General features: G+C 44.2%; 1 protein-coding gene across 1 annotated transcript in view; it reads right to left on the reverse strand.

Annotated features, from left to right (window-relative positions):
* DNER (delta/notch like EGF repeat containing) overlaps positions 1–13,520 on the reverse strand; it is a 391,251-nt gene extending 377,731 nt beyond the window's left edge. Inside the window, exon 1 of the mRNA XM_003585774.3 lies at positions 13,107–13,520. Within this exon, the coding sequence (XP_003585822.1) occupies positions 13,107–13,361 (255 nt within the window). The 5' untranslated portion in view covers positions 13,362–13,520. The remainder of the gene's footprint in view (positions 1–13,106) is intronic.
* Positions 13,521–14,219: the final 699 nt, after the last annotated feature.

A 14,219-nucleotide genomic window follows, 5' to 3' on the forward strand; every position in this document is an offset into this window, starting at 1 on the left:
TCAGAAACTGCTAGTGAAAGGATGAGTTCCTTAGATTACTAACCTTGCTTTGAAAGACAAAGAGCATCATCTCCTCCCCTCCCCCAGCATTCTACAAAAAACGTGTTTCAGTGTCAGACTGTGAGTGGGTCAGGCCTGGAAGATTCCAAGTCATGGAAATGGAGGGAAGAATGGGAAGCAGATGTTTAGGCTGAGCCCTTGACCTGAGGATTCAGTTTGTTTTATGAGCTTCTCTGGGCCACAAACTATCCAGAGTTGCCAGAACTGCCAGCTCCCTGAAGGTATTTGTTTGTCTGTTTCTTTGTTTAAGGTAGAAGGCTGTGCCCTAGGGGCCATGTTAAGCTTTGTTGTTATTGTTTAATCATGAAGTCGTGTCTGACTCTTTGCAACCCTATGGACGGTAGCCCATCAGGCTCCTCTGTCCATGGGATTCTCCAGGCAAGAATCCTGGATGGGTTGCCATTTACTTCTCCAGGAGATATTCCCAACCCAGGAATCGAACCCGCATCTCCCGCATTGGCAGGCAGATTCTTTACCACTGAGCCACCAGGGAAGCCCCCATACTGAGCTTATGAAACACCCAATTCCCACTCCTTTCTAAACCAGGCTGCCCAAATCCCAATCCCTGAGGATATTACCTAGGTTCAGGCTGGAGGAAACAAAAAGCCTGGCAGTGGTTGCTAAGCAACAAGTGATCTCCAGCCTGCAGCCCCGCAGGCCCATCACCAAGGGCAAGGGGTCCCACCTCCCTGCCCACTCGAATTTCTCATTTATACTGAGCTCATTAAAAAACTAGCTATGTCAGTGCTCTACATAAACCCACAGGAGCTAGCTCCTTAACAAACAAGCATGCTCAGATGGTACAGCAACCTATCACAATGACCAGAGAGACCACACCGGGCACACTGCATGTGCCCCATGGGTGCCAAGGCCTAGAGAAGGGGACTGCACCAGGCATGTGAAGGTCTGCCAACCAGACCAAGACCGTCCTCAAGCTGTATGTGGCTACTTAGGATCTGGATGGCCCTGCATTATTTTTTATTTTTTTTTTTTTTTGCACTTTTTGGCCTTGATTTTCTTCTCAATGAAGTGAAGCAAGCGGACCAATGACACCTAGAGCCACTTATTCACAGTGGTTCCAGTACCCCTGTCCAGCTCCCTCCTTCTCCCAAAGGAGATCAGCAGACACAAGTACTAGAATGCGGCTTGATTGCTGGGGTGGACGAGCAGGGCTCGAGGCCCAGGCTGAGTCAGGAGACACAGCTCCCCAGTGCACATGTCTTCCTGGGAGGGAGCCCCAGACACTGAGCTCTTTCAGGAAGAGACAACGGAGTGGACAAGCAGAATGTTATGAGAACTGGGGCAACAGACCAGGCCAGGAATGGACTACCTGGGATGCTGTGTGCCGGGCAAGGACAGAAGCAAGAAGACATCAACCCTGGCAAATAAGATCCCCCTGGAGGAGGGCATGGCAGCTCACTCCAGTATTCTTGCCTGGACAATCCCATGGACAGAGAAGCCTAGCAGGCTACAGTCCATAGGGTTGCAAAGAGTCAGACACAATTGAAACGACTTCACATGCACTGAAGTGCAGCACAGGGAACTCTACTCAATATTCTATAATGGCCTGTATGGGAAAAGAATCTAAAGTGTGGATATATGGATATATGGATACGGATACAGATAACTGATTCACTTTGCTGTACAGGTGAAATCAACACTACATTATAAATCAACTGTACACCAATAAAAAAAATTTTTAATTTTTCTTCCGAACATACAAAACATCTCAAGGGTCCACTGAAGGTGAGGGAAGCGAGGAAAACCTCATGTAAGAGATTTTTTTAAAGGAGTCAGCACACTGAGCATAGTTTTTAGCCCTCTTAAGGCTGAACATAATGGTTTTTTTCTTTAGAAAACAAAAACAAGAGTGATTTTTCTTTCAGTCAGTATAGCCCCCAAATCTCCATCCTACACCCATCCAACCCCTTCTTTATAAAAGAAAACATAATATTAAATTTACTTCTCTCCAGCTGAGAGTTTATTTTAAGCCTCATAGAAATGCTAATATGAGTTCTCATTTCTCTGTCTCACTTATTATTTCTCTCATTATGAAGCTTTTCTACAGAAATAAAAGAATTCCCTTTTGCACAATCAAAAAAAAAAAAAAAAACCAATGGCCAGTTTTAAAGAGTGAAAATGAAGATAGAGGACCACAAAAATTCCTGGTCAGGAAAAAAAGGGGTTGTTCTCAAGGGAAAACGTGCTAAATATATAACATGAAATTAAAGCATAAGGGAAATTTGCATTTTGCTGAATATTAAGATGAGTCTTTTTCTGCCCAAGCCTGGATAGAGAACACTTTTTGAAATCAGACCATTACACCATCAAGAACTTCTAAGAAATACTCTGGTATCCAATAATGCCATTAAAATTAACTTGGTGATCTTAACAAAATACTAAGAAACCCATGCCAATTATTAAAAGGGAACTTTGCTAAATAGTTCTTTTTTAAAAACGAATGAAGCATCTTAATAAAATTGTTGCGGTGTTTCAGCTTCAAAAAAAATCAAGACAAATTACAAGTATTTAAATATGATTTAGAAGATCCATGCCAGTCCTTCCTAAAATAGCCATAAACTAGGGCTAGTTATGTTTAATTATACATTCTAAAAAGACAATAGGATCAGTCCTGTCAATATAAATCTTAGCCAAAACAGAATTCTTTAAAAGTAAACTCCTGGTTTAAATTAGGCAGTTCTCAAAATATTGTACAATATAGTACTGGTATCAAACATTAGAATTCTAATTAAAACCTATTGACCATTATGAACTTGGATTTATAAATAAGAACAAAAAATGATAAAATTCTAAAGGGCAAAACAATGAGCATAAGCAGAATCAAAAGAGAAAAGATAAGTAGGGGAAAATATTAATAACACAAAGGACAAAGGGCTGCCTTTCTCATTAACCATGAGCTACTGCAGATCAACTTTTTTTTTTGGCACACCAGGCAGTAAGCGGGACCTTACTTCCCTGATAAGAGGTTGAGCCAATGCCCCCTGCATTGGGAGCATGGAGTCTTAACCACAGGACCACCAGGGAAGTCCCATGATAGATCAGTTTTAAAAACGAACAACCCAAAAGAAAATCAGGCAGAAATAAAAATAGTCAATTCATTAAAAAAAAAAAAAGTGTTCTTTCATTCACAATTTTTAAAATGCAAAGAAAACCAGGAAGATACCATGTTTTATCTATCGGTTAACACATAAAAATAAATCAAAATCTGGGATACCAGGATTAACAAAAATATGCATGAACAGGCATTCTCAAATGCTGTGAGCAAATGAGCAAAACTGTTCAATCTTTCTGGATGGCAATTTAGCAATACTTATTAAAATGCTTAATATATATAACTTTTGACATGCATATATATATATATATACACACACACACACACCCCCACATGTCGTTGCATATAATTATGTATACATATATAGTCATTGCAACATCATTTATAATGGAAAAATGGAAGTAGTGCATTTCAGTAAAAAATGAGTACATAAATATTCACATAATGGAATACTATTCATCCATCAAAAAGACCGAGCTTGCTTTCTGTTTTAAGACATGGTAAAATTTTCGCAATAGATTAAGAAAAAAATCTGCAGAATAGTATGCATAAGATTATTTCTTCTTTATATAAAATAGCTGCATGGATATATGAGAATTTACACATGCTTCACATATGCTTCTATGTACAGAGAGGACAATGTAAAACTACACACCAAAACGTGAATAATGATTACTGCAGAGGCATGAGACTAGCAGAAGAGATGGGAAAGGGGTAAGATAAGGTTACCAGTGGCCTTATTTCCTATATTTTTACACATTTTTAATGCCGTAACACAGTTTGACAGTTGCCCTTGAAAGGGACTATGAAGATGTAAAACTATGAGCTAAGTTATTCTTTTAAATGCAAGCTAATAAAATTGGCCTTGTGTAACTATTTGGCAAGAATTTAAATTGTCATTGAGGAACTCTTCAGAGCAAAGCTGGGAATCAGAGTAGGGATTAGTTAGGATTTTCAGGTAGGGTTGTCAGACTAAGCAAATTAAAACTACAGAACTTCCAGTTAAATTTGAATTTCAGAAGAACAATGTGCAATACTGGGACACAAAGGAAACAAAACCCATTTTTATGTGAGATTCACATTTAACTGAACAGCCTGTCATTTATCCGGCACCCCTATTTGGGAGCTGCTTCATGGTCCCAGGGTGGTTCTTGGCACATGCCTTAGTCCATGCCCAGAAGTTCCTTGTACATTTAACTAGTTTCGTTTTCCTCGGTTCCAGTGGTTATTTTATTGGTGGAAGACTTCTTCAAGAGTCTCATGAAACTTGTGGGCCATTCTCTAGGAGAACAAATACATACAAAAGTTGGAATCTCAAGACATCAACATACTCTTGAAACCATCTGTAGGTTCCAGGTTAAGAACTTTAATTTCTATCTAGATGTGACATGCTATCCTGAGTCTTGAACTTCATGTCATCTCAACAAATTTAAAGGACTCACACAACCTGACCTCAAGGCTTACTCTAAAACTACAGTAATCAAGGTCGTATAAAACTGGCAGAAGGACAGATATATAGAGTCAATGGAATGGAATAAAGTATACCCACATATGCATATTCGAATGATTTTCAACAAAGGTGCCAAGATAATTCAGTGGAGCGTCTTGTCAACAATTATTTCTGGAACAACTGGATATTCCTATGCCAAAAATAAATAAAAGCTACTCGTACACTGAACCACACACAAATACAACTATTATCTCTAAATAGGTCAAAGACTTAAATGTAACACCTAGAACAATACAAGTCTAGAAGAAAATACAGGAGAAAAATTTTGTGACCTTAGGTTAAGCAAAGATTTCTTACATAGAACAGAAAAAGAAGCACAAATCAAAAAAGGAAAAAATTATACATTAGATTCCATGAGTTCTAAAAACCTGCCCTTCAAAAGACACTGTCAAGAAAATAAGAAGACAAGCCACAGATTAGGAGAAAATATTTGCAAGTCACATACTGAATAAAGGATTTGTAACCAAAATATAGAAGGAATTCTCACAACTCATGTGAACAAATATTTCATCCAGGAAAAGGTATGGATAGCAAACAGCACATTAAAAAATACTCAATATCATCCGTTGCTATGAAAATGCAAATTAACACAGCAGTGTGATGCTGCTACAGACAGGTATTAGAACAGCTAAAACCTAAAGCACCAATGAAACCAAGAACTGATAAGGATGCAAGCAACTGGAGCTCTCACTTAATGCAAAGTAACATGCTGGGAACCAGCTTGACAACTTCTTATAAAGTTTAATATGTCCTTACCATGTGACCCAGCAATCCCACTCCTAGGTACTTACCAAAGAGAAATGAAAACATGCCCACTTAAATGTAGATGAATGTTTACAGCAGCTTTAGTCATAATCACCAAAAACTGGCAACAACCGGAAAGTCATCAACGAGTGAAAGGATAAAGCAAACAGTGGTGTATCCATACGGTGGGATACTGCTTAGCAATAAAAAGAAAAACCATTGACGCGTGGAACCTCAGAAGTCTTACACCAAGTAGAAGCAGCACGCCTTCTTTAATTTATATAATGTTCTGGAAGCCGCAGAACTCTAAGAACAGACATCAGATCAGTGGAGGCTGGGGCAGGGGAGAGGGTTCACCACAAAGGGGCAAGCTGAAATTTATGAAGGTAATGAGCTAGTCTATATCCTGATTATGGAGACAGCTACACAACTATACTTCAAAAATCATAAAACTGAATGCTTAAAAGGGTGAATTTTACTGTATGCAAATTATACCTTAATTTTTTTTATAAAGTCTGAAAACCCTACGTGTAAGGAATAATCAGGAAGGTCAGTTTAAAGTTAGAGAGTTTGGTTTTCTTTTCATATTTTCTATATCTTCCCTTTCTTGGGTAGTATATGGAAGATATACTTAACAGTTTCCTATATTAATACACTTCACTTTGCTTAAAAATTAAGGATGCTGTGGGAGAGACACTGATACAGCCTTAGGGTTGGACCCTAGAGCCTGGCTACAAACACCCCTTGAGAAGAAAGACTGTGGAAGGACTTGGCAAGGGGGACCAGGACCAGTCTTTAGCTCAGTCAAATAAAAATGGAAAAGTAAATTCTTTTCACCAACGTTTACGAAAATAGTCAGTCAACCTCTCCCCTTGGCATGGACCAGATAAATATTTTCAGCCTTGTAATCCATCTTGTTCGTTGCAACTACTCCACTCCGCTGTACTTAAACAAATGGACAGAACTTAAACGAATGGGCGTGGCTGTGTTCCACAAAGTCTGACAGATACTGAAAATTGAATTTTATATCATTTTCATGCATCCCCAAACCTTATTCTTATTTTTGTTTCCAATCATTTGAAAATGTTAAAACCATTCTTGGCAGGGGGCCTGTCTGCTGTATGATGCCTGGTGCTCCTGGAGTCCTGAAGCCGGCAGTCCTATCTGGGGTCCTGCTCTGCCCTCACTCACCCTGGGGAGCATCAGTGGCCGACTTAGAGAAGCCCCTCTTCTTAAAGACAACTGCACTCCGACTCACACTGTGATTGTTGACCAAAGATAGGTCAGTGTTCAGATGAAGCAATGAATGATTCCATAAAAGGCTAGGTGGCCTGCACATGCTCAGGCCACATCGTTCTCTGTCGTTTGGCACCTACCTGGTAAGGGGGCTACAGAGGAGAAACTAACAAAAGTCAGTGCAGTGGGGAGTCAGCACCAAAATCGGAGCTTTCTAGTATCTGATATATCACAGCGAAAGAAAAGAATCTCTACTGGTGGAATTTTAGTCTTTTTGGAAATCAGGTATATATATATCCAAAGGAAAAGCATGAAATAAACAAGATTCCTCTTACAGATACACACAATGGCGACTAGCTCTTAGTAGGTGTCTCCTCTGGGCCAATCACTGGGCTGGATACTTTTCTAATCCACAACAAATTTCAAGGTTGGCATTGGGATCCCATTTTCACAGAAGAGAAAATCAAGGGGCAGAAAAACGAACTACTTATCCGAGGACCTTCAGAGTCCACCCTAGGTCTGATTCCCTCACCTGGACTCTTAAAAATCCAGCGCATGCCAGCTTCATGGAGACTTCAAGTCCACTTTAAGATGCAAAATCTTTGCCATTGGAGGAAAGCATAAGCCAGAAATTCCAGGCCATTTGAAGCTGGGTGCTTTTGGATGAGAAGGTCCAAGAGCAGGTTGGGATTTGTACTCTTTTTCTCTGCCACATGCCACATGCAGGGCAGGCTGTGGGGGAGATGTCCAGAGTCCAGAGGGGGCTTCTCAACCCTGGTCCTACAGTAGAATTACTTGGAAGACATTTTAAAATCCCAGGTGCCCAGAGCCCACCAATTAAATCAGAACCTGGGGGTGGGAGTAGAGGGACCCAGGCGCTCATTGATGTTAAAGCTCCCAGGTAACTCTAACATGCAGCCAGGGTTGAACACCAGTGTAAATAAAGAACGAAGGAGGAAATATAAAGAAATTCTCGGGACTTCCCTGGCAGTCCAGTGGTTAGGACTTTGCCTTCCAATGCAGGGGGTGCAGGTTTGATCCCTGGTTGGGGAACTAAGATCCCACATTTCTCGTGGCCAAAAAAGTCAAAATAAAAAACAGAAACAATATTGTAACAAATTCAATAAACACTATAAAAATGGCTCACATCGAAAAAAGCAGATAAAATTTCTCTTTAAAAAAAGCTTTAAAAAAAATTCTATCCACAAACTTTACTGTGCTGTTGGACTTTCTGTCTGGGGGGCAAATTTCGGACGTTCCTGCCTCTGGGTTAGGCAGCACTGACCACAGCCGTCTCCTGAATCAGTAGGAAGATCTAAAAATATAACTCAGCCATTCCGTTTTCTGACTCAAATACCCTTCAGCTTGAGACAGGTTTTCTTTCCTGTTTGATGCCTGAAATGAGGGCATAAACAAAAGCACTTTGGATGATACTGTGTCACATGAGACGCTTAAGCAAAGAAGCTAAAGACAGAAATGCGTCTTTGTCAGGTGGCCAAGCTGGGAAAAATGATGTTTCCTAAGAATGCACCAGATAGACCAAATAAGAAATCATTCCATTTTCATAATGCCAAGAAAAACAACTGTTTCTTTCCTTTCTTAAAATCGCTCAAAGTATTTAGATGAGCTTTATCTGTTTGTTTCAAAAGAAAACTTGAAGTCACTGAGACTTTTCTGAGAAATTGTCTCTTTCATAATAAAAAGAACCAAACATTTATCAAAATTTCAGCACAATGAATTTTTTCATTTTAAAAACTGAGGTTGTAGTATAACTCATCCTATTAGGGAGAAAAAGTTGTCTGTTGCTTGAAGGGAAACAATCACAGACACCAAATAGACTAGTGTAATCATATTATATATGAGAAACAGATAATCTTTCTCCTAGCAGTATACCTTGTATTTATGCAACATTTTACTTTTTTTCTCAAAAAATTTTGAAATAATTCTCCCATACATCTTTATATTTATTGAAAAAAATTCACAATTTCCCATTTATTAACTGCACCTTTTCTAAAAAAGAAAATAAGATAAGCATTGCTAGCCCATTTTGGAGATACGAACAGTGAACTTCAGAAATGTTTAATTTCTCTCACAAGTTCCCAAAACATGAATACCTGTAGAAAAGCCAGAGGAAGAAGTGATGTCTCTTGACAGCTAACACAGAACATTTTGTACAATCACAGTGTGAACTGGTGCGTGTGCATGCATGTGTGTGAATGTGTGCAAAAAGTTTAGCAGCGAAGGCTGATGCTGTGCAAAGTGCTAGAATCCCTTGTTGTTGTTTGTTAGCAAACTTCAATCAAAAATTCATCAGAAGCAGAACCATTGTTTCAAGTTAGGGTGTTTAATCAAAGAGAGGATTATAGAATCAGCTTAGTGGGTAAAACTCCATAAAAAGCAGCTCCAAAAACCCCTTTTTCCTCCAAGGGGAGAAATTGACACATTTTCATTTTAATCCCAAAGGGTAAGATTCCCAGAGAACATGACAAGAAAAAACAAACAGGTGTCTGCCTGTTTGAATATTTGACAAAGAATCATTTCATTAAAATAAAAAAGCTTTCCAAACAAAATAACACAACTTTAATCCTTACATGTGATGGAAGGCTCAATGGAAGGGAGGCATTCCTGTACCACTCACCGAAAAGAAAATTTGGCCCAGCAGCTGCCACCTCTGATACCTGCCTGCTTCCCCAAATGAACCAGGAAGGCAAAAACAGCAGCTTCAATAATTTTTTTTTAATTTGAAGTCTGAAGTTTTTTTCAAATCCATCAGAAATACTTAGGTGTCTTTTATGTGGTATCCATATGCTTTCACGATAGCAAAAAATAACTTCAGCCAGGCAGGACCTATGATTCTAACTCTGCAGGAAGGTCCTGCTTGGTAGGCAGCACAAGGAGAATTTTCTGTGTCTTTATCAGTCCTGAAGCTTTTCATTCCAGCTGGGCACAGCCATCTGAACTGTGTTTCAGAGCAAAACAGGGTGTTTTAGAGTAAAGCCGGACTCAGAAATCACTCCATCCCCTCTTCACTGAAAAGACTCAAAGAGGTTATGGTGCTAATTTAAGGTCACATAGCTAAAAATAACAGGGACAGGACCAGACTTTCATCTTAGCATCCTTCAGACTCTACAGATCTATTAATAACATCAAGCCAGCCACCTGGTTCAAATCCTACACTGACTAGCAGGGTGACCTTGGGGCAGTCATTAAACTTTTCTGCACTTCATTTAAATAACGGGGATGGTTCCAGCACCTAGCTCACAGGACACTAGGAGAACTCGGGAGCTATATTTGTAAAGCCCCTGGAATAGCACTGGCACATAGCAAGTACTTGAGAAAAGAGTTAGTAATCGTCATCATCGTCACCACGTCCCTGTAGGTTAGATTTCCATATACATCCTCAGAATCCATTGAATCCTTAGGATTTCATACTTTTCAGTCTGTTCTAACACTTTAAAATAGATGTATCTTAAGATGTATCACAAGTCTGGACAGGGGCTTGCATGGCTTGAACCTCTAGCCAGTACCAATGGAAAGAGCACCTAGGCCATCTTATCAGCTTGCCTCCACGTGGGCAGAAGGGGAAGAGAGACAGATGACACTAGACAGGTGTCAGCAATCAAATATCAAAAAACAGAATCAGACCGTTCATCACCAACCCTGTGAGGCAGATCCCATCCTCAAAGATGAGGAACCTGAGACGTGGCTTAGATCGCCTGTAACAGCAGGTTCAATGGGGGCAGCTCAGCTTCAAACCCACAGATCCTCCTTCACATTATTCACACTACTTCCCAGAGCCTGGGTACTTCCATCACCAGCTGATACCAGAAGCACTGCCTGGAGCCATGGCCTTGCCCGAACATCAGCCAAGTGACCACACAGAAGCTGAAGACAGCCTTACTCCATTTTAAGCCCAATTAGTGGTTCATGGCTTTCTTAACCTTGCAACACATACCCAAAATAGAAGGAGGGGGAGGAGGGAGAGGACAAGAGAAAGAAAGGAAGGAAGGAAGGAAGGAAGGGAGGGAGGGAGGGAGGGAGGAGGCAGGGAGGAAGGGAACCTCAGAGTTAGGTTCGGTGTTTCCATTGCTGACATTATTGTCTCTGTAGCTGGGGGAGGGGTGACACTTGCTGTCTAAAGAATTCTCTTCACGTACAGGTAGAATTCCATATTCAATTTATCCAGCAAGCATGCCGTTCTGTTTCAGCAACCATTCGGTCTGCAATGGCTAACATCCATTTCCCTTATCTGTAATTGAGTATGCGTAAGGGGCTTTTTCTTCTGTTTAACTTCTCTATTCAGATTGCCTTTTTCCCCCTCAACAGAAAACGAGTCTCGAGTGTTACTGCAAGATAATGAAAGATTAAGTTAGCATTAACAGGAATCAATTTGTTATGGGTTTATAAGACTCCGAATCATCTCAGTTAAGTTCTTCTGGGTAACCAAGTCAGATCAGGTTCCAAATTTGCTAAGCTTTCCTGTTAGAATTACAGTAACTCCAGCTCTCTTCAACTCAGAACTCTGGACACCCAGTACAGCTTCTCCTCACATTCACACAGTTAAGAACTTCTCAGATCAGAGCTAGAGATCTGACTGTTTTGACCAGTTGTTCTGCAATATTTGTGCATCAGTTCATGACTCGTCTCTGAATAAACGCAGTCTTCTGTCAAACCCCCACTTTAGGACAAAAAATATTTATGCTTCTCTGTGAATCATCTTTAGGAAGAACTAAAGAGGTTTTTCTCTCTTTTGAAGATTTCTTATATTTTTAGAGTTACCAAAAGAATAAGTCCCAGAGTTGGGTTAAATTCCCTATGTTCAGTCTTTCCTCCCATATACTTAAACTGATGTGCACTCTAACCTACCTTCTCCTGTGCATCGCTACTACACTCTGAGTCCAAATCAACTATTTCTTTCAAGGACAGATTTCAGACATGGAAATGTGAGAGTGGTTTGATGGAAGCAATTAGGCAACTCATTTCTCCAGTAAACACCATGCACATCATCAATCAACAGGGGAGATCAGTGAGCAGGATTTCGTCCTAATGGCTCATATGGCTCCAGCTGGCATCTCCCCAGAGAGTCCTCATTCCCCAAATTTACTCCCAGGTTCATTCACACATTCATCATTATCCCCTCTTCATCCTTATCCTCATCTCATCAGCTCACTGGAACCAGCTAACGAAGAGGAGCACAAAACTGAAAAGATAGGGTCAGTTTGACCCTATTTGCTACTACCCAGAAAAAAAAAAAAATTCTAGAAAATAGCAAAAATTGTCTGTCAGGGTCAAGCTTCTCAGTCCTATTTACCTCTATCCAAAAAATATTAAAGCCTAACCCACCCTACCCTATCAAATCACATCAAACCACATGTGGCCTCTTCACCACAGGAATAAAAGTGCAGCTAAGCATTCTCCAAGTAACTCTTGGGGCATTCTCTTAGATTTACATGAAATAAACTCCTCCCCTCCAAATGGAGGGAAGAAAGCATTTGATCTCAACAGTGTTCCACCTTCACTTGGTTTAATTTCATCATTTCAGATAAATCCACTCTTTGCCCCTGCCTTGGAACCAAGGCTTGGGGTTTTTCTACCTGCACACCCAGGACTGCCAAGTCACCTACTGAAAACGTTGGTGTGAATAGGTCAGTAGGTTTCACCGAGCTTTTAACATTCTTTAAACCAGCCTCGTTTATTATCTGCCAGATTCTTCTCGAAATCCCAAATCCACAGGCAGTAGCTGGCCATCTCTCGTCCCTCCCCTGGCCCCACGGTTCCTCGAAGCTTCACTAAGCCTGGCTGCCTGCCCCAAACGTGCGCCTCCAGGAGCGTCGGCCGGGAAGGCTACGCACCAAGCCCCACTCGCCACGTCCCCTCGAATGTTTCCTAGGGCTCCAGCACTTCCTCCTGAGCTCAGAAAGGTCTGGCCACGGGGAGGCAGCTGACCTCTCTGTCTCCAGCTGCCTTGTCAGAGCCCTCAAGGGAATTGGAAAGGAAAGGAAATGCCCGACCACCGGGCACGGAGCCCGCGACTCCCTGTCGCTCTTACAGCTCACCCTCGGGTCCAGCGGGACAAAGAGCAGGGGTCACCTGGACACGAACATCCCGCCAGGGACGCTCGCAGGCTGGCCCTTCTTTGCAGCTAGGGCGGGCACCAAGACCCGGCTCTAGCGGACGGTGGCTCGGCCCGGGTCGAGAGGGGCGCACCAGTTGGCGGCTCACGGTCGTACCAGAAGTATGAGAGCCAAGGTAGCCACCAGGCCCTGGAACGGCGCGCCCCGAGAGCCCCGAGCTGGCACGGCCGGAGAACCAGGGTAGGCAGAGAAGAGACGCTTGCAAGGTCGGCCAGGGGTCCGCGTTCACGCGAGCCAAGAGGCCACTTCCATCGCCCACCCCGAAAAGGGAGAAGCTTGGGTCAGGCTCCTGGAGCCCCGCACTGGACAGCGCGCAGTGGCCAGCGCCGCGCCCTCCGCGTCCACTCACCTGGCAGTTGGTGCCAGAGACCCCGGCGGGGCAGGTGCAGCTGTAGCCGGGCTCGCCGGCGGCGGCCGGGGACTGAGGGTCGGGCGCAGGGAGCTGGGAGCACACACCCCCATTCTGGCAGGGCTGCGCGCTGCATGGCCCCGGCACGGGCAGGGGCGCGGCGGGCACCGGGCTGGCCAGGCAGCCGCTGCGGGGCCCCGCGCCGAGTAGCAGCAGCAGCAGCAGGGCGGGTGCCGGGGCGCGGCGGGGCTGCATGGCCGACGGAGAGGGCGCGGGAGCGGGAGCTGGAGCTGGGGCGCGGCGGCGGCGCTGGCGGCGGGAGTGGTGGTGCTGGCGGCGAGAACACAGCTCGGTGGGGCCGGGCGCCTCCTGCAGATGCGGGATGAGAGGTTCCCGGGGCAACGGCGGGCGGGGCTTGTGGGCGGGGCCAGCGGGGGCGGGGCTCCGGGCGGGCAGGGGAGGGAGGGAGGTGGGTACCCTTCCCCCCAAACCAGGAGTTGGGGCAGGCGGAGCAGAGAGGCCGACAGGGGGCCCCCAGCCACGAGGGGTGCGGTCAGAGTCGGAGGTGTGTCCAAAAGCGGCTTTAGGAGACAGCGGTGGTGATGCGGGACTGGCGGGGAGCTCCGAGGGGCTCGGGAAGAAAAGAGGGGTGGACGGGGTCAATGCCAACGCGGGGAGGACTTTACGGGCTTCCAGGTGCCGAGCAGCGCGCGCCCGCCGCGGGACGAGCAGCTGCCCGACTGGCCGCAGCCGCCCGCGGCCCCTCGGCGCGGAATCTGCGAGGCCGTAGCGGAGACCGGCCTTATCTCGTTCTCGGGGCTCCTTCCCAACCCCACCGCCCGCCACAACACTCCTCCCGACACACACAGCCCCCCCCGCGCCGCCTCCCAACCCCGGCGCCCCGACAACCGCAGATCGGTGGGGCCGGCTAGGAAGTGAGTGACCTTGAGTTCTGCGCAGCGCGCCCCAGGGCCCCTGTCCTTGGTGCTGACCGAGAGCCTGCCCTTTGCCGAGGGCGGAGCCGGCCGCGCCGCTCGGAAATGTCTGACTGTGGCATGGGAGAGCTGAAAGAGGCCTCGGGATCAGGGTGTCCAATCCAGCCATTGAACCGAG

The sequence above is a fragment of the Bos taurus genome, chromosome 2 (assembly GCF_002263795.3).
Source record: "Bos taurus isolate L1 Dominette 01449 registration number 42190680 breed Hereford chromosome 2, ARS-UCD2.0, whole genome shotgun sequence".
NCBI classification, from domain to species: Eukaryota; Metazoa; Chordata; class Mammalia; order Artiodactyla; family Bovidae; genus Bos; species Bos taurus.